Below are 19030 nucleotides of genomic sequence, written 5' to 3' on the forward strand. Positions count from 1 at the left end.
GGAGAGAGGGCAGGAAGGTTTGGTTTGGTTTATTGGATTTATATGCCGCCCTTCTCCCAAGGACTCAGGGCGGCATACAACATTAAAAAAAACCACATATTACAAAAGTTAAAAAAAATTAAATAGAATATCCAAAACAAACCCAATTAATATTAACAATACAATTTTAAAAATTAGATTACAATTAACAATTACCAATTACATTAATCATTTAATTTAATTCTGTTCAGGCCAGGCTGGCTTGCTGGAAAAGCCAATTTTTAGGGCGTGTCGGAAGGACCGGAGGTCGGGGATTATACGAAGCTCCGGGGGCAGCTGGTTCCAGAGGGAAGGCGCTCCCACAGAGAAGGCTCTCCCCCTGGGGGTCGCTATCCGACACTTTCGGGGAAGAGGAAGAGAGGAGCAGGGGAGAGGAAAGGGAAGAAGGAAAGGAGAGATGAAGGAAGTAGAGAAGGGAGGGAGAAGAAAAGAAAGGGGAAAGAATGTGGTGTCAAAACTGGCAAAGGATGGTAAACAAAGCAACCCAAATGGTATATTATAACCCTGTAAATGGAATGACAAATGTATAAGAATGACGAATGTAAAAAAGAATAATAACTATGTGAATGTACACCTATAATTGTATGTAGAGAACAAAAGAAAACAATCTTTTCCAGACAAAAAAGAAAAATATAAAGAACCGTGGTTGACCCTCTTAAAAGTTTCCCCTCATGGTTTGAAGCATTGTCATAAGATCCAATACAAACTGAATCATCTTTTTCCTTTTTGTATTTCCAGATTTTGCGTGGGAGACAAATTTTTCCTAAAGAACAACATGATTCTCTGCCAGACGGACTATGAAGAAGGTTTAATGAAAGAGGGCTACGCCCCCCAGGTCCGCTGATTCAGCCCCTCCAAACTTCCCTCATCATGGAAGCCCATCGTTCTTTTCTCTCTTTTTTTTCTGTTCTTTCCGTCTCTTTTTAACATGTATATAAGAAACGACACCAGAACCTACTAAATAGCATAGATATAGGGAGACAAAATGATCCTGTGGAATAAAAAGAGAACTGCACTTATCTGTAGTAAAAATTGCACCTGTTCACAGCTGGATGTCCATTAAAAATATTGTACATACTGCTGAAAGTTTAGATTTGATTTTGGCTTGCTGATTTGGGAAGGGGTTGTTTTGTTTTTTCCTTTCCCTTTTGTGTCCTTTTGGCATGAGATGCTTATTTTGGACTAATGTACATAATATATTGTAAGATTTGAAGCACAAATGTAATACAGTTTTATTGTGTTACTATTTGTGTTCCCGTTTGCTTCTTTGTATTGTTGCATTTAGTACAATCGGTGTCTAAACTTTATGATATATTTATGCTTTCTGTATCTACCAGCTATTTTGAAAAAAGCTATATCTTTCTAGTAAAACCAACAAGCGAGGGGGGGGGGAGATTTTAAGAGCCAATCCCATTGTATTCTTCTCTGTATCGGAAGCTGTACAACTGTGCAACGTTGACCCTTGAACTATTCGAATTAAAAATAACAGATGAGATTGAGCCAATGTTAAGTACCTACTTCCATTGAAATGGATAGGACATATTTAAGTGCATGCTTAACTCTTCTGTTTAAATCAGTGGGCTTTAGAATTGCTTAACTTTTTACTAGATTATAATGCTAGCAACAGACAGGGCTGAAATTGCTGTGGTCCGAGACATTTTAGAAGTTCATTGGAAATCTGCTGCTGCTTTTTCCTTTAAGAAAAGAAATGATGTTAGCTCCTTTCGTTCACTCTGCATATTGAAAATTATTTCCTGTTTTGCCATAATTACCGTATTTTTTGGCGTATAAGACGCACCCTTTTCCCTCAAAAAAGAGAATGAAAATCTGGGTGCATCTTATACACTGAATACAGCATTTTTGGCCTCCTGACACCTTGTCCCCTTCGCAAAAATGGATGTGCAGAGGGTTTGGGAGGCCTGCAAAGTGCTCCTGGGGGCTGGGGAGGGTGAAAATGAGTGAAAAATGGGCCATTTCTTGCTCATTTCCCAGCCCCCAGCACTCTATAAGCCTCCTAAAGGCTATAAATGTCCTTTTTTGACAAAAAAAATGGGTCCATTTTTGTGAAAAATGGGGTGTTTTGGGGAGGTCTGCAAAGTGCAAAACCTTTTTTTTTTAATTTGCCTCTTCAAAATTTTGGCGGGTCTTATACTCCGGTGCATCTTATACTCTGAAAAATACAGTATTTGGACATGGCTATGCTGTCACCTACCAACAACAATTTTACCGACAGGAATGTTCAACTTTTGCTGAGCAGGTGTTTCATTCTTTGGGTGGGCTGCTGTGCTCCAGACCCTCCCTAAGCGCAAATATAATATTCTGCATTTCCAATATAACTGGGAATGAGGAGCTGAGCCCCAATGCAACTCAGTGCCTTTGGGTGTCATGTAAAATATTTTATATGTGTATATATAAATATTTCTGAAGTTATTTTAATGTAGCATAGTGATTTCTGCTCCTGTACAGGAACATATTATTTAAGAAGAAAAACACCCTCAAGTGTCTTTCCTAAATTTCATCTTGTCCGGTGGATTTAAGAGATTGCGTGGTCAATCCCAACTTGCAATATTGACCACGAGTGTCCTCTTGAGGTTACTATCTATGTGCTAAATACAAGAGAACTGGACCGGTCAAAGACACTTCCGTGGTGTCTGTCCCACCATGGTGGCAATGCCTTCATGCCGGAGACTGACCAAAACCCCGTTTCATCGTTCAGAAGCAACATCCTCTGTTTTGCTTTGGCCGGCCAATATGTGGAAAACAGAAATGAAACGCCTCCAGTAAAGCCCTGAGGTTTTTAGCATCTGTTCTTTTGTAGATGTGTTTGCTCAAAACTTAACTGGATATTGTATTATTTTTTTTGTTCGTTTGTTTGTTTCTTAATTTATTGTTATCCATTCCAAATTGTTGGGGTGGGAACTTCTAAAAAGAAATAAAATCTTAAGGATTGGATGGCAAATATTTGAAACTGGTGCTTCTCCACATCCTGTTGCCTTCTTGTTGGCCAACTGCTAGTTGTCTAATGAAGGGGCCATGCGCATTGTACACAAGAGCTGTTCAGAAAAAATAAAACACCAACCGAAATGGGGAGATGCGCAACTTCTCTGCTTGCACAATTTCCTTGGGGTGGTAACACTAGGACCGTGATGGCGAACCTGTAGTAACCATGCCAGAGGTGGCATGCAGAGCCTTCTCTGCTGGCATGCGCGCCATCGGCCCAGGTCGGAGCTCCATGGCATTTCTTTAGTGAGCTTCTATTTCCCTGCAAACGATGGAACAGAAGCTCACGAAAGAAAAAGATCTTACCACTTACTGCACTTCCGGTGTTGGGATACTCCGCCTCCCGCCAGTCATCTGGTCTTCGGATCTCTGCTGCGCATGTGCACATGCATGTCCGCACATGTGCATGCATGTGTTTGTGCATGTGTGCATGTGCACCTTTCAGTTTAGGCATGCATGCACGCACGCAGTTTGGGCACTCGGTATCTAAAAGGTTCACCATCACTGCATTAGGACTGCTCCTTGTCCAGCCCGCTGGGTATCATTTGGAGTCCTCAAATAAATGCATTGTGAGTTGAGCAGGACGCCTTCCTGGGCTCCCAATTTCATGATCTATTGCTCTAAGCACAGCCTTCCAATTAAGGGGGCTTGGCACCAGTTCATCAGTTATCCTGGTCTGCCAAGCCAAGTGATGCTTCATTCTCTCTGTACTGGGAAGAGGACAAGTGTATTCCCTTTTGGAGTTGCAGTCCGAAGGAAATCTTTTATGGTTTTATTCCCTTCCTGGCTACTTTATGCAATTCCTGCAGCCAGGTTTATCGTTTACACAAAGACTTTGATACCCGCAAATGAGGGCCAAGTTCATTTCATTCACAGTGTCATATGAGCCAACCTAGGTTGCACTTTCCACACGAACAGGCATAGGGAAGCACAATCATTCTTCTTTTAGAAGGTGGAATAATACCGTGATCCATTTTAAAAATAAATAGTGCACATACATGCAAGCGTTAGGCAAATGATCTGCAAAAAAAGCATTTTGAGAGCATTCTTATACAATCTTACATCTTTCCGTAGTACTTTGCATTGTTTGAGAAATTTGCATAGAAATTCACCGCAAATTTCTCAAACAAGGCAAAGTGCTATGAAAAGATGCTGAAACACATTTGCATTTGGAAAAAGAATGCAAGTACAATATTGGAAAAACCAAACTGCACAAATTCAATTATTTCTGGTCATATCAGAGCAGTACCACTAGTTTCCCTTTGTCACCATTGACTACTTTTCAGTGAAACTAATGTGTTTCCTCAAAAATAAGACCAGATCTTATATTATTTTTTGCTCCAAAAGACACATTAGGTTCTATTTTGGGGGAAATACGGTATTAATGCGTCCGTTTGGCTGACAATCTTAACAGACTTGTTTTGGGAGTAGGGGTTATGTTCTGACCCCCCTCCGTATAGTGAGTCACACCAACACAAGATTACTGCTAGACAATTTATTCACAGTAAATTAACACACCAACAAGACTTTGGCAGCAATTCAGACTTCCACAGATAAGAAATACACACAAGAGCTTCTCCAGCTTTAGTATAATGGTTGTGTCCTGCAAAAAGCCTCCTCCCAAAGTCTCTTCTTATATACTCTCTTGGGAGGAGCCTAATCACAACCACCTGGCCCCAATTATCTTCTATATCTCCGTAGTTGCTGTCGGCCCCTCTTTGCCTGGTGTCAGGGACCACCTCCCTTAGCTCCTCCCCACTGCTCCAGGGCCTGACGTCAGGGACAAACTCCCTTTGGCTTTTACCGCTGCTCCATGCCTCAGGCGCCTCCTGGTGGCCAACCAGCCTCTCTGGTCCCTGCTCAGAGTCTGAACCCTGTCCAGGGTCCTCCACATCTTCCAGAGCCGACTCATAGGGTCCCTTGCTATCGGAGTCTGTTTGCAGCTTCAACGGCTCCTGCTGGGCCACAACAGGGTTACATTACAAGCATCCTAAAAATCATGCTAGGGCTTATTTTCTGGTTGGAGAAACATGATAGTTGCTTATTTGTTTGGTTGGTTATTTATTCATTGAGTTTATATGCTGTCCATCTCACAGTGCAGCAACCCTGAGCCGCTTACGTGCTGTTTCACACAACATGAAAACACTAAATATTAAAGTGAAAGGAGAGTGAATAAATTACAAACCAAAAAATTAAATGGCACGTGGGCAGGATCTTCTTCCCAATTTACTGAGTGGAAGTTGGAGCCCAAAACACAAAACCCAGTTTTGAGGCTCTTTCAAAAGGCCAAGAGGGTGGGCGCAGATTTCGCCTCAAGGGGCGCAGCGTTCCAGAAGGCAGGACCCACAGCAAAAAAAGGTCCTCCTCTATCCCGCCAGCTGAAACTCCATGATTGACAAGATTTGCAGCATGCTGTTTCTGCTGCAGCAAATGGAGCAGGCCAATCCCATCCAGGTGAGAATGTTTGATGCAAGGTGATGGCTAAATCTGGCTCTAGATTTTGGCTAACGTTTTTCAATAAGCAACTAAGTCAGAAGATTATTTAAAAGTAGTTTATTAAGTAAGGTCCCCTTGCACATACAGTATGTGCTAGTCGTTCCTGACTCTAGGGTGCAGTGCTCATCTCTGTTTCAAAGCCGAAGAGCCAGCGCTCTCCAAAGACGTCTCTGTGGTCGTGTGGCGGGCATGACTAAATGCCAAAAGCGCACCGAACTCTGTTACCTTCCCACCAAAGGTGGTTCCTATTTTTCTACTTGCATTTTTATGTGCTTTTGAACTGCTTGGTTGGCAGAAGCTGGGACATGTAACAGGAGCTCACTCTGTTACGCAGCGCTAGGGTTTCGAACCGCCAAATTGCCAACTTTTCTGATTGACAAGCTCAGTGTCTTAGCCACTGAGCCATAGCGTCCCCTATTTATTTTATTATTAGTTTGTTAGTGCATTTTAATATAAAGTGGGGTGTCCCTATGAAAAGGGGAAATCAGGAAAAATGACTTAACCTTTACTTTTATAGTTAGCACAAGAACTTCAAAAGTTAATCGGTTTAGAAATAGTTATCTGACAGTTACAAGAATTAAAGCACCAATGATATGTGAATTTACATAGTCATGGAAAAAAGCATTGCATTCTGAGCAAAAGTAAAAGAAACATTTGCAAAGGGAAAAACATCAAAATCGGTCTGGGTAAGATACATCCCAAAGTTGGGCTTGACTATTTTCTTTGTTTGTGGATGTAAGAACAGCTAAAAACGAAGCTGTTATCTACAACATATCAAATGCTCTCCTGCTAGTCCTAGTTTCTGAAACAGGCTATTTCTGTTCTGACCTAGGCTTCCTCAAACCGCGAAGCAGACTCCTTGTCCTGACCAAAAAAACCTAATTATTAAGTTAATGTGAATTCCTCTCATTCACATCCAGCAAAGTCTTTCAAGGGAGGATTTACAGTCACAGACCTTATCTGGCTTGGAGAGCTGCCAGGCCGATATCTGAAAAACCTGACAAGGAGTCTCGGAGAGTCACGAACCAATTAAGCAAACTAATTGTCTCCTGCAAACTCCACTCCCCTTTTACTCCTCTTTTATTTCCTCTGGGAGGGGCCATTTATTGTCCACCTATGGGCTTATTCCCAAGTTGGCCCTTGTTCCTTAATTGTTCCCTTTATCTGGCAACTCTGAATGCGCACACTGGGAACAGGCTCCAGCTGTTCATCTGCCTCACTGAAGTCTGACTCTGAAGGCAGCTGATAACTGTCCGACGGCCTCCTCTCTGCCTCCGACGCAGAGCCCTCATCAGAGCCTTCTCCAGACTCAGGACTGGCCCATGTTCCTCCTCAACCTCCTTGCTGTCCGAATCTGCTGCCAGCTCTGCTGGCCACAAGCGGGCCACAAGACTTTCTTGAAAGTTAAGGCTTATGGCAAATTATTAGCAATATATTTCAACAAGCAAATTTAAAATACAGGAAAACCCATGTTGGTTAGCTAGTGTAACAGTACTACAAAAACCATGCTTCAAGTGTTGCAAAGTCCATCCTGGGTGGCCCTCGAAGGGGTGGTCTTCAGCTTGCTTTCACACTTCAACTAGCAGAGAGAATCCAAATATTAGCAATAGCAATAGCAGTTAGACTTATATACCGCTTCATAGGGCTTTCAGCCCTCTCTAAGCAGTTTACAGAGTCAGCATATTGCCACCAACAACAATCCGGGTCCTCATTTTACCCACCTCGGAAGGATGGAAGGCTGAGTCAACCCTGAACCGGTGAGATTTGAACAGCCGAACTGCAGAACTGCAGTCAGCTGAAGTAGCCTGCAGTGCTGCATTTAACCACTGCGCCACCTCGGCTGATATTGATACCAGGATCATACAGCCTGCCTCTGAATAACTATGCCATCTTATCTTTGTGCCTAAGCCCTGTTTGTGCGAATCTACCTCTCATTATTACATGACAGGCCCACTGAAAAGCTATGAGTTTCACAGACATAAGAGTGGGATGCGTTGCATGTCAGAAAAAGATGCAAAGCTCAGGGGGGAAAAAGATAACATTATTTAGCACGCAGCAGCAAGCTGATGGATGCGCAGAGGTGCAAGAGCCCAAATGATGATCTCAGGCGAAATGAAAACAAAAAGATGACTATTAGCCTCACATACTAAATTGAATTTGAGGCAGCACAAGAGTTCTCGATGATAAGCTGTTAAGATAATATTGTTTGCTGGTTTCCTCGCTTGTTTTCTTTATAACAAGGGTGCCTGCATTCATTTCCTAATAGGTTGTTTTCCTCTCATTTTGGGACGTATTTATTTTTATTTTGCCATTTCCTTTTAAAAAAAAACAATTCAGACAACTAGAGACTTGAGAGCAACAGAAAATAGTGCCAGGGTGCAGCTCACTATTGTTGCTTGCAAATTCAGCAAAATCATACAATCACAAATTGAAGATTGATTGGGTCCTTTGGATTGATACAGGCTAATCTTTATCACGGCAGCTCTGAGGGCCACACTTGGAATATTGCATCCAGCTTTGGTCACCACATTACAAAAAAAGATGTTGAGATCTAGAAAAAGGACAGACAAGAGCAGCAATGATTATTGAGGGACTGGAGGATAAAACATACGAAGAACGATTGCAGGAACTGGGTATGTCTAGTTTAATGAAAGGAAGGACTAGGGATGTCATGATAGCAGTCTTCCATTATTTAGGGGGCTGCCACAAAGAAGAAAGGGTCAACCTATTCCCCAAAGCATCTGAAAGCAGGACAAGAAGCAGTGGATGGAAACTAATCAAGGAGAGAACCAACCTAGAGCTAAGGAGAAATTTCCTGACAGTTAGAACAACCAGTGGAATGAGTTGCCTCCAGAAGTTGTGAATGCTCCAACACTGGAAGTTTTTGAAAAGAGATTGGACAACCATTTGTCTAAAATGATATCGAATTTCTTGCTTGAGCAGGGAATTGAACAGAAGTCCTCCAAAGTCCCTTCCGACTCTTGTTAGTCTGTTCTGTTACTCTACTATTACGATCCTCAAATAGTTAAAACATATAGGTGGCCTAACACAACAACTGTCTTACAAATGGTGGGAGACCAAATCTTGTTTAAACTGGAAATTTTTCTCCTAGGAATAATACCGGAAGGGTTTAAGAAAGATACACTTTATTTAATTATACATGTACTAACTGCGGCGCGCATAACTTATGCACAATATTGGAAAAAAGAAAATACACCATCAGAGCTAGATATAATCATAAAAGTGTTGGCTTGTGCGGAAGCAGATAGGCTCACTCTTGAACTTAAAAATAAAGGGGAATCAGAATATTTTGAAGTCTGGAACAGATTTTATGACTGGTATAAGACAAGGTGACAAGACTGGAACAAACTGTATATATTGTAATTGGACAGAAGGATAGACAATGTATTAAGTTGGCTAATTGTTTGATGTTTAAATGTTTTATTCATTTTCATTTTCAATTTTGTACATTCACTTATATACTGAATATTTGCAATAATAATAATATAATAATAAATAAAAAAACCCCAACCTAAACACAACTCATCATAAACCCAACCTGTCGCTTTCATACACCCCTTCTTCTCCCCCTCCAACTTTCCTTTCTCCCTCCAACGATCACCCCTCTTACTTCCCTTTCCCCTCCTATCTTCCTTTCTCGCCTTCCTCACCCTCCTTCCCCTCTCATCCTCCTTACATTCCCCTCTTCCTCCCTCCTTACTTCTCCCTCTTCCTTTCCTCTACTTCTCACTGGTGCATTTCTCTATTCCTTAATCTATTCAGTTACTAAAAATTACGCTAAAAAGAAAAAAGAAGGAAAAAAAAATAAAAAGAAAAAAAAAAGAGAAAAATAAAAAGAAAAGATAAGGAACAACAAAAGATAAGGATAAGTTGGCTAATTGTTAATGGTTGAGACTAATTGTGTATAATGTGAACGTATGGTCACTTCGACTTCGCAGTACTGCATTGTTTTAAATGTAAAAATAATAAAAATATATTGAAAAAAAAATAACACAACAACTGTCTTGTTTGATAATGGAAGTTAGGACAGCACTGAAAAAGTAAATTTACAACCAGTCCTCGCATAACCATTGTGGTATCTAGCAGTCAATGATTACCAGATTCCAACAAACAAAGTCAATGGAGAATCTGCCAGTAAAATTACAAGTCTAGGACACACCATTTCTCACTTTAAAACCATGGGTCTTCACAACTGGGTTGCTGGTTGCAATTGTTTGGAAAACGTGCAATAAGAGTTGACATGATAACAAAAAAATCAGTGGCTGGTTCCCTCTTCCTGTAAGAAAGTGACATTAATATTAGAAGCAGTCATATTTTTAATTCTGCTGGTGCATGGTTTTGGCCAGTGGTGGGTTTCAAAAATTGTTCAAACCTACTCTGTGGGTGTGGCCTCCTTTGTGGGAGTGGCTTGCCGCCCATGTGGCCGGATACGAAGATGCTGACGACGCTTGTCAGAACCACCTTAAATTACCTCACACACAGCACTGGCATGCATAAGAATAGGATGTAAACTTGTTTTTTAAAAGGCATCTTTGGTTTGCGTTAAAACAACTTCAACACATACAATGTTCTGATGGCACCACAAACGCAGTAGTCATCCTTACCTTTCACAGAGGCCCTGAGCTTTATAAATATGAGCATGATAGTGTAGAATAATCATATCCAAGGACCAGTGGTGGGTTTCAAAAAAATTTGGAACCTCTTCTGTAGGTGTGGCCTGCTTTCCGGGTCCACTAGTGGAACGTCTTCTAACCGGTTCGGTAGATTTGACGAACCGGTTCTACCGAATAGGTGCGAACTGGTAGGAACCCACCTCTGGTTTTGGCTTAATATTCCATCAAGACCCTTAAATTTTCCAAAACAAAAAAAAATGGTAAAAAGGAATGAACAGATTCCTGTTCACAGGTTGGACAGATTCATATGGAAGTAGGTTGCCCTTTGGGTAATTAGGTTCTAATATATTAAATTACACTCAAAGCATCTATTAAATTAAGTATAGAACCAGTTTGGTACAGTGGTTAATGCAAGAGGTTGGAAACTGGTACACTGGAAGTCCTGTCTTAAGCACAAGGCCAGCTGGGTGCCGTGAGCCAGTCGTTCTCTCTCAGCCCTAAAAAGGAAGCAGTAGCAAATCACTTCTGAAAACATCACCAAGGAAACAGCATGGATTAATCCAGGCCAGGAGTCATCATTGACTGAGAAGGCACCCTAAAAAAAAAGAATCTATAAATGTGCTTTTTGCAAAGTAACAAGCAAAGACCAAGTTTCTTTCAGTATAAGTGTCGCATGAACCTGATACCGGGCATTGCTTGGCAAACAAATAATTTTATAGTTCTGTGTCTCCTTATGATCAGTTGCTTTGCAATCATTTGAAGTTATGGTAGAGCCCCCCAAACCCCTAAAATTCCCCTAAAAACCTACTTATGACGTGGTCCTAAAATTATGGGTGTTACAGTTTTCCCAGGTTGGTTTGCCCTTATGACCAGCCATAGGGATGCTGTAGTGCTTCCCCCATTCCCCGAAGCTGCCATCATTTTCAGGGCAGCCACATTGAAATGTAACTGCCCAAAAACTGGGATGGGATGACATCACGTGGCCCACTAACAGAATGGCCTGTCGTCTTTCCTCCTGGCACTCTAAAGTGGAGTTTGAGAGATTGAATTACTAGGCTGATGAAAGGAGCTACTGCAGCTCTATGTAATATCTGAGGGGCTGAATGTCTATAGCACTAGTGAAATCTTTTTTTTTTTTTTACTACCGGTTCTTTGGGTGTGGCTTGGTGGGGAGGGGTCATGTGACTGGGTGGGTGTGGCTATGTAGTCATGTAACCGGGGGGGGGGGGGCAAAAGACAGAAAGTCACTTTAACGATGCCCTGCTGGAGCAGGGTTGGACTAGATGACCTCCAACTCCCTTCCAGCAGTGGATTATCCTCTGAAGCTGCTTCTAATGCCAGGTTTGTAATCCTTCCTTCCTCTCCTTTTTCCCTCCCTCCCTCCCTTTCTTTTTCTTTCTTTCTCCCCTCTTTCTTTCTTTCTTTCTTAGCACCCGCACACACACCCATTTTTGTCCTAGCAGGCGTCAGGGAAGTCTGTTGGGAGCAAAAATGGACCCCCACCCCACCCCCCCGCATTTCCGGACAACCTGTAGTTAAAGAAAAATGCTTAAAAAGTAAAAGAAAAAAATTCCGAACATCAGCTGTGTGGCATGCGATATCGGAACATTTCTTTTTACCTTTTTTTACTGTTTTCTACTACCGGTTCTGGGAACGAGTAGCATTTTTTACTACCTGTTCAAGCGAACCGGCCCGAACTGGTAGCATTTCACCCCTGGTCTATGGAGATTCTCAGTCATCTAGGTAGTGGTGGGATATGACCGGTACACCCTGGTACGGACATACTGGTGCCTGCTGGGAGCACCAGATACCGTTCCGGTATGGTGCTCCAGAGGGCCCACCTGTCCTTCTTACTGTATTTGAGCCGATCGGGGATTTCGCGCATGCACACGGAGCGTACGGCGCCTGCCCAATGCTCCACCGAGCAGCTGAAGCATCGCAGGTGGTAAGTATGCATTCACACATGCACATGGAGGATGCCGGACCCTGTTGCAACGTACTGGTTGCAACGGGATCCGGAACCCACCACTGCATCTAGGTGATGGTTGTTCCCAAAGATGCTTTTTTCAAGAGATAACTGGGCTTTCTCGTGTTTTTTTAAAAGATATTTTACTTCTTATCCAAGAAGCTTCTTCAGCTTGGATGAGCTGAAGAAGCTTCTTGGATGAGAAGCAAAATGTCTTCAAAGAAAAAATAGAAAGTCCAGTTGCCTCTTGAAAAAGCACCTTTGGGACATCTAAGGGGCTGTCACAAAGAATAGAGGGTCAACCTATCATCCAAAATACCTCAAGGCAGGATAAGAAGGAATGGATGGGAACTAATCAAGGAGAGAAACCAATATAGAAATAATTTGTAATAATTAGTTAGAACAACAAATCAGGGGAACAACTTGCCTCCAGAAGCATTTCAAAGCAAAGGTGGGACTTCTGGAGGTGAAGGATTTGGTCAGGACCAAGAAGGATGTCACAAACCAAAGTGGATTTGCCTTGTGGGTTTCCCCATTGAGAGGCACCCTAAACGGCTTTGCAATGATCTCACAAATTCTTTGCAAAAAAGACTAGCAGAAGCATCCGAGCCATCTTCCCCTTCTCTGCAGTGTCGTTGGATGAAAGCTCTCTGAAAATTTTTATGTAATCAATGTGTTCAGAACATCATCTGATACAAATTGCTCATTAACTCAATAGCACATCATAATAAAAGACAATTAATTAATGAGTCACCCTTGGATCACTTTGATTACAACGCAGCTTGTAGAAATGGCAGTTATAAATTATGCTGCCTCTTTATATAGGGTGTGTGTGTGTGTGTGTGTGTGTGTGTGTGTGTGTGTGTGTGTGTGTGTAAAATCACCTGATCGTAGCCAATGTGGTATTTTAACCCATGCTTACGATGGGCAATTGGAAGATTAGCTTCATAAAGGCGTGAATGCCATGTGTTCTGTAGATCCTCAAACAATGACTCGATGCTATCTGACAAGGAGGTCAAGCAATTCTCCAAAGCACCAGAAGAAGCAACGGATAGAAATTAATCAAGGGGAGAAGCAACCTAGAATTAAGGAGAAATTTCCCGACAGTTAGAACAATTAATTAGTGAAATGATTTGCCTCCAGAGGTTTTGGGTGCTCCATTACTGGAGGTCTTCAAGAAAAGATTGGACAGCCATTTATCCAGAATGGTATAGGGTTTACTGCTTGAGCAGAGGGGGGGGGGTTGGACTAGAACAAAGGTGTCAAACTTTGGCCCGTGGGGCCACCCTGCAAACAGCAAAGGACCGGCCTGCAGTGCCTCTGTCAGTGAAAACGGAGCTTGGGAGGGCCATGCGTATCCCCCCACCCGGGGCTGTTTTTCCTGGCAGAGGTCTAGCAAAAGAAACTGAAACCAAAACAGAAAGGAAAAATGTTTCCCCTTTTGCATTTGAGCATCCAAGAAGGGAGAAAGGAGAAAGAGGAAAGACAAAGAAAAAGATGGGAAGAAGAGAGCAAGGAAGGAAAAATAGCAATAGCAATAGCAGTTAGACTTATATACTGCTTCATAGGGCTTTCAGCCCTCTCTAAGCAGTTTACAGAGTCAGCATATTGCCCCCAACAATCCGTGTCCTCATTTCACCCACCTCGGAAGGATGGAAGGCTGAGTCAACCTTGAGCCGGTGAGATTAGAACCGCTGAACTGCAGATAACAGTCAGCTGAAGTGGCCTGCAGTACTGCACCCTAACCACTGCGCCACCAGGAAAGAGGGGAAGGAAGAAGAAAGGAGAAGGAAGAGGGAATGAAAAAGAAGAGAAGGAAGGAAGGAAGGAAGGAAGGAAGGAAGGAAGGAAGGAAGGAAGGAAGGAAGGAAGGAAAGAAAGAGATTATAATGAGAGGGTGGTTGAGTCTGGGGGAAGTCCTGCCTTAGCACTTGGCCACCACAGGTGCCTTCAACACGAGAGATGCTGAGCTGGCCACACCTACCCCTGGCTATCCCCACTCTGGCCCCTGAGATCCAACACAACCCTGATGCGGCCCTCAATGCAATCGAGTTTGACACCCCTGGACTAAAAGTTCTCCAAAGTCCCTTCCAACTCTGTTCTTCTGTTAAGAACCTCGAAAATGTTGTCCTTATTTTCTTTGTCACCGTTATTCCCATTTTACAGGCAACTGCTCAAAGCCGAAGGCTTTAGCAGATTATTGATTTCTAATTAAACAATTGTGCAAGTTGCTTTTTTCCCCCCATCTACGTTACTGGATGGAGAGAAGACGACATGAAAGAGACACCTGTTCGTCCTCAAATAAGCCGAAGGAGTGATATGCAAGTAGCTTTTCCTCCTCTTGTCAATTAGGTTGTTCTCCGCTGGGTCTAAGAGACAATGCAATGTCTGTGTGAGTGTTTGTGTGGGTGTGTTACAACTCAGTGAAGATCATACACATTATGTGCAGAAGCTTACTGACATTTCATTCCACTCATTAAAAAGGAAGGGTCTCACAATCAAAGCAGAAATTACTTTTGATATTTATAAACAAATTAATGTGCAACATTTGGTGGGGAAAATGCAAATCAATGGGGAAGAAACTAACAGTTATTGACATCACAACTGGCACAAAAGTGGAATGTCACCCAATTAGTACTTGATTAGTGCCCAATTTTTTTTTCCCCCTTGAAGCAAATATTACATTTAGAGGAGAGATTTTTCTGTACTGCTAGAATAGGAGGGAAGGGGCTTCCATGTTTCAAGTTACTAGAAGGGTAGTCTGCAAAGTTACAAATTAAAGGCTGAAATGCTTAACGGTTCTATTTCAACTTTTTAGTTGTTAGGAAATATGAAACTTCAGACTTCAGATCTTTGGTAGTCCTGCTTCTTCCCGTCAGAGAAGCAATAGCAATAGTTAGACTTATATACCGCTTCATAGGGCTTTCAGCCCTCTCTAAGCGGTTTACAGAGTCAGCCTATTGCCCCCAACAACAATCCGGGTCCTCATTTTACCCACCTCGGAAGGATGGAAGGCTGAGTCAACCTTGAGCCTAGTGGGATTTGAACAGCTGAACTGCTGAACTGCAGTCAACTGAAGTAGCCTGCAGTGCTGCATTTAACCACTGCGCCACCTCAGCTCTTATAGACAATATAGGCTGGTGAACGATGACGTCTGTGTCCCCTCTCCCCCGTGTATGGTGCCTATCTCAGTAAATATTGTGCTTAAGTTTACCACTCAGCTATTAAATAAAATCTTAGTCCCTGTTCACATCAGTTCTTCCTCTGAGGAGATCTTTTAAGACCAGGCTAAAAGAAATCCAACCAGTGGTGGGATTCAATTTTTTTTAAACTACCGGTTCTAGGGCATGGCATGGCATGGTGGGCATGGCTTGGTGGGCATGGGAGGGGAAGAATACTGCAAAATCCCCATTCCCTCCCCACTTGTGGGAGAAGGATACTGTAAAATCCCCATTCCCTCCCCACCCCACTAACCTGCTTTCCAGCTCCGTTCTCCTGTGCAGGGGAACAGAAGAAGACCCAGCCAATCAGCTGGGACTCCAATCATCTGGGACTTGGGAGGCAGAGAATAGATGGGGGCGGGGCCAGCCAGAGGTGGTATTTGCCGGCAATGTTCCCTCTAAGCTACGCAGCTGTGTGGCCGCGCATGTAACAAGAAAATGCCACGCAGCAGTTTCCAACTGCCGCGCAGTGTTTTTTAATGTCTTAAAATATGACTTAAAATATTCCCCCTCCCTCCCTCCCTCCTCTCTCTGCACCAAAATCTCTCCTACAACAGGTGAAGTCAAGGAAGACTCTGCCCGGAGACCGATGACGCTACAGAAGGGAGAATTCCCTTTGGTCCTCTGGGGCTTTGTCGGTTCCTGGGAAAATGCGATTCTCTGGTTGTAGCCTGCATTTCTCTGCACATCCCGCGTTTCCCAGGCATTGCATCATCTGAAGGCCCGTCCTGGGCTCAGCAGCCTTTCTGTGTTCCCTTCACTTTGCGGAGAGAGGGAAGTAGTGTGGAGTTGGACTGCCTGAGCCAAAGGGGTCCACGGGATCTTGAGACTTGATTTTTGAGCAGTACCAATCCATTCCACTCTTTTCTTTCCCTTTCTGTCCTTCTTCTATCTTCCTTTCCTTTTCCTTTTCTTTTTCCTTTTCTTATTTTCTTTTCCCTTCCTTTTTCCCTTTTCTCTTCTCTTCCCTTTCCCTCCCTTCTTCATCCTTTCCTTTCTTCTTTCCCATTTCCTTTTTCCTTTCCTTCTTTTCCATTTCCTTTCTCTTTTCCTTTCCTTTCTCTTTTCCTTTCATTTCTCCTTTCCTTTCCTTTCTCCTTTCCTTTCTTTTCTCCTTTCCTTTCTCTTTTCCTTTCCTTTCTCTTTTCCTTTTCCCTTCTTTTTTCCTTTCCCCTCTTTTTTTTCCCTTCCTTCTTCATCCTTTCCTTTCTTCTTTCCCATTCCCTTTCCTTTTTCCTTTCCTTCTTTTCCATTTCCTTTTCTTTCTCTTTTCCTTTCCTTATTTCCTTTTCCCTTCTTTTTTTCTTTTCCCTTCCCTTCTCTTTCCCTCCCTTTTTCATCCTTTCCTTTTCTTCTTTTCCATTTCCTTTCCTTTCCCTCCCCCTCCCTCCTTCCCTCTCTCCCTCCATTCCTGGGGGTCTGAGGGAGAAGGGGGAGACCCTTTTCCTCCTTGCCCCCCTCCCCAACATCTGCTCTGATGGCAATTATGGCTAAAAAAAAATTCAGTGCTCAGGCATGAAAATGTGCAGCTCAAACACTATACTTTTCCGCACACACTGAAAAAAAATTAGAGGGAACATTGTTTGCCAGTTCTCCGTTACTCAAAATTTCCGCTACCGGTTTGCCAAAAATGGTCAGAACTGGCTGAATACCACCTCTGAGTCCTACCAATTTGAAAGTTGACAAGAACTGTGTCAGAGGTTTATCAGTGGCATGAATACTGCCACCCTTACTATCTGCCTTTCTGAAAACCAAGGAAGTTGAGTGTTTGTGGGGTCAATCCTAGACTGGTTCAGAACTATAACAAGGTAGAGGTTCTGCAACCTTAATGAGGAAATATCCATCTGGTTCAGTTCCAAGCTGGGAGAAAGACACTGGAAACATGGAGGCCGATTGGAAAGATGGGTTATTGATGAAGCAGAACCACATGTGGGTCTGGGCAGCTGACCACATGGAGTTGAGAGTGAGTAGGCTTTTATATCTTCTTTAGGCTTCTTTAGGCTTCTTTAGGCTTTAGGTATTTGAGCTTCCTGTTTCTGTGGAAGAACATGTCTTTTCATATCCTATTGCCTGTTGTCAGATTCCTATGAGGGTCATGTAGGGGTCATAGCTGGCTCTATAGGCAAAAGAGAAAATGCAAATCCTAGGTATTTGTCTGAACTCCCAGTTGAAGGGTTGAAGTTTGGACTGCTTTGAGATGATGCAATGAAGGGCCTTGTGTTCTGAAAGGATGTTGGGAAATTCCTATGGTGGCTTAGTGGCTTTGTCTTTTGGATCTTGAGTGAGGGCTAATACTACCATTCCGCCTTTGTTTCAAAATATCCTGTCTTGAATGGATTTCAAGAAATCTGCATTTCTAAAATCTGCCTTCTCGACTTGTTTGGGGCCAGGGAGATTAAGTCTGCTTTCTGTCTTTTAACAGCATCTTTCTCCTTTTCTCTTTTAAGGAAATATAATATTCTGCCTTTTTTTTAAATACTTCCCAAAATATTTCACTATTCGGGGGTAGGGTACTAACTTTCTACAACCGTCATGATAGCAATAGCACTTGGACTTGTATACCACTTCACAGTGCTTTCCAGCCCTCTCTAAGCAGTTTACAGAGTCAGCCTATGGCCCCCAACAATCTGGATCCTCATTTTAGCCACCTCGAAAGGATGGAAGGCTGAGCCAACCTTGAACCTGGTGAGATCTAATCTGCCGAACTGCTGGCAGCTGGTGATCAGCAGAAGTAGCTTGCAGTACTGCACTCTAACCACTGTGCCACCACGGCTCTTATAGTTCTGAACCAGTCTAGGATTGAGCCCATAAACATTCAGCTTCCTTGGTTTCCAGAAAGGCAGATAGTAAGAATGGCAGCATTCATGCCACTGATAAACCTCTGACACAGTTTTTGTTCTGACCTAGGCTTCCCGATACAGTAAAACACCCACGACTAAGTCCAAAAACCCTCTTTGTATTTCAAAGGCTGTGAATTCTATTCATTCACAGCCCGTAACGAGTTCCAAATAGTAGTTAAGAGTCCTACAGCAAGCTGACAAAGTTGTTTGGGATAAGGCTGATAAGTACCCACTTTTATCTTTTTTGAAAACGCTGCTGAAGGCTTAATTGGCAATTAGCTTGGCAAGGCCAGACGGAGCAAAGAGTCACAACAGAGCTTCAGAAGATAAACTAACCAGCATGAACCAAGTTGCTTCCTACAAAAGCTCATATGCCTTTGCTATTCCTTTATGTCCTATGGGAGGGGGCCAATCACCTCCAAACTGTACCCCCGAGCCAGGGGTGGGTTTATATCAATAGCAATAGCAATAGCAGTAGACTTATATACTGCTTCATAGGCCTTTCAGGCCTCTCTAAGCGGTTTACAGAGAGTCAGCATATTGCCCCCAACAATCTGGTTCCTCATTTTACCCACCTCGGAAGGATGGAAGGCTGAGTCAACCCTGAGCCGGTGAGATTTGAACCGCTGAACTGCTGATCTAGCAGTAGCCTGCAGTGCTGCATTTAACCACTGCGCCACCTTGGGTTTCTCGCCCCGTTCCAACCGGTTCAGTTGGAACGGGGCCGGTGGCATCCTCGTGCACGCGCACAGTGCACGCATGCATACTAGCACCTGTGTGATGCTCCAGCTGCTCCTGAAGGATCGCGCAGGCGCTGTATGTGTTCTGCACATG

At 43.1% G+C, this 19030-nt stretch overlaps 1 protein-coding gene across 3 annotated transcripts in view; it reads left to right on the forward strand.

Annotated features, from left to right (window-relative positions):
* LMO3 (LIM domain only 3) overlaps positions 1 to 2998 on the forward strand; it is a 125390-nt gene extending 122392 nt beyond the window's left edge. For all 3 annotated transcript variants that reach the window (XM_087722833.1, XM_087722832.1, XM_087722831.1), the window contains exon 4: positions 778 to 2998. In XM_087722833.1, the coding sequence (XP_087578959.1) occupies positions 778 to 883 (106 nt within the window). In that variant the 3' untranslated portion in view covers positions 884 to 2998. The remainder of the gene's footprint in view (positions 1 to 777) is intronic.
* Positions 2999 to 19030: the final 16032 nt, after the last annotated feature.

The sequence above is a fragment of the Thamnophis sirtalis genome, unplaced genomic scaffold, assembly GCF_051295495.1.
Source record: "Thamnophis sirtalis isolate CommonGarterSnake01/CBP01778 unplaced genomic scaffold, rThaSir2_p1.2 scaffold_9, whole genome shotgun sequence".
NCBI classification, from domain to species: domain Eukaryota; kingdom Metazoa; phylum Chordata; class Lepidosauria; order Squamata; family Natricidae; genus Thamnophis; species Thamnophis sirtalis.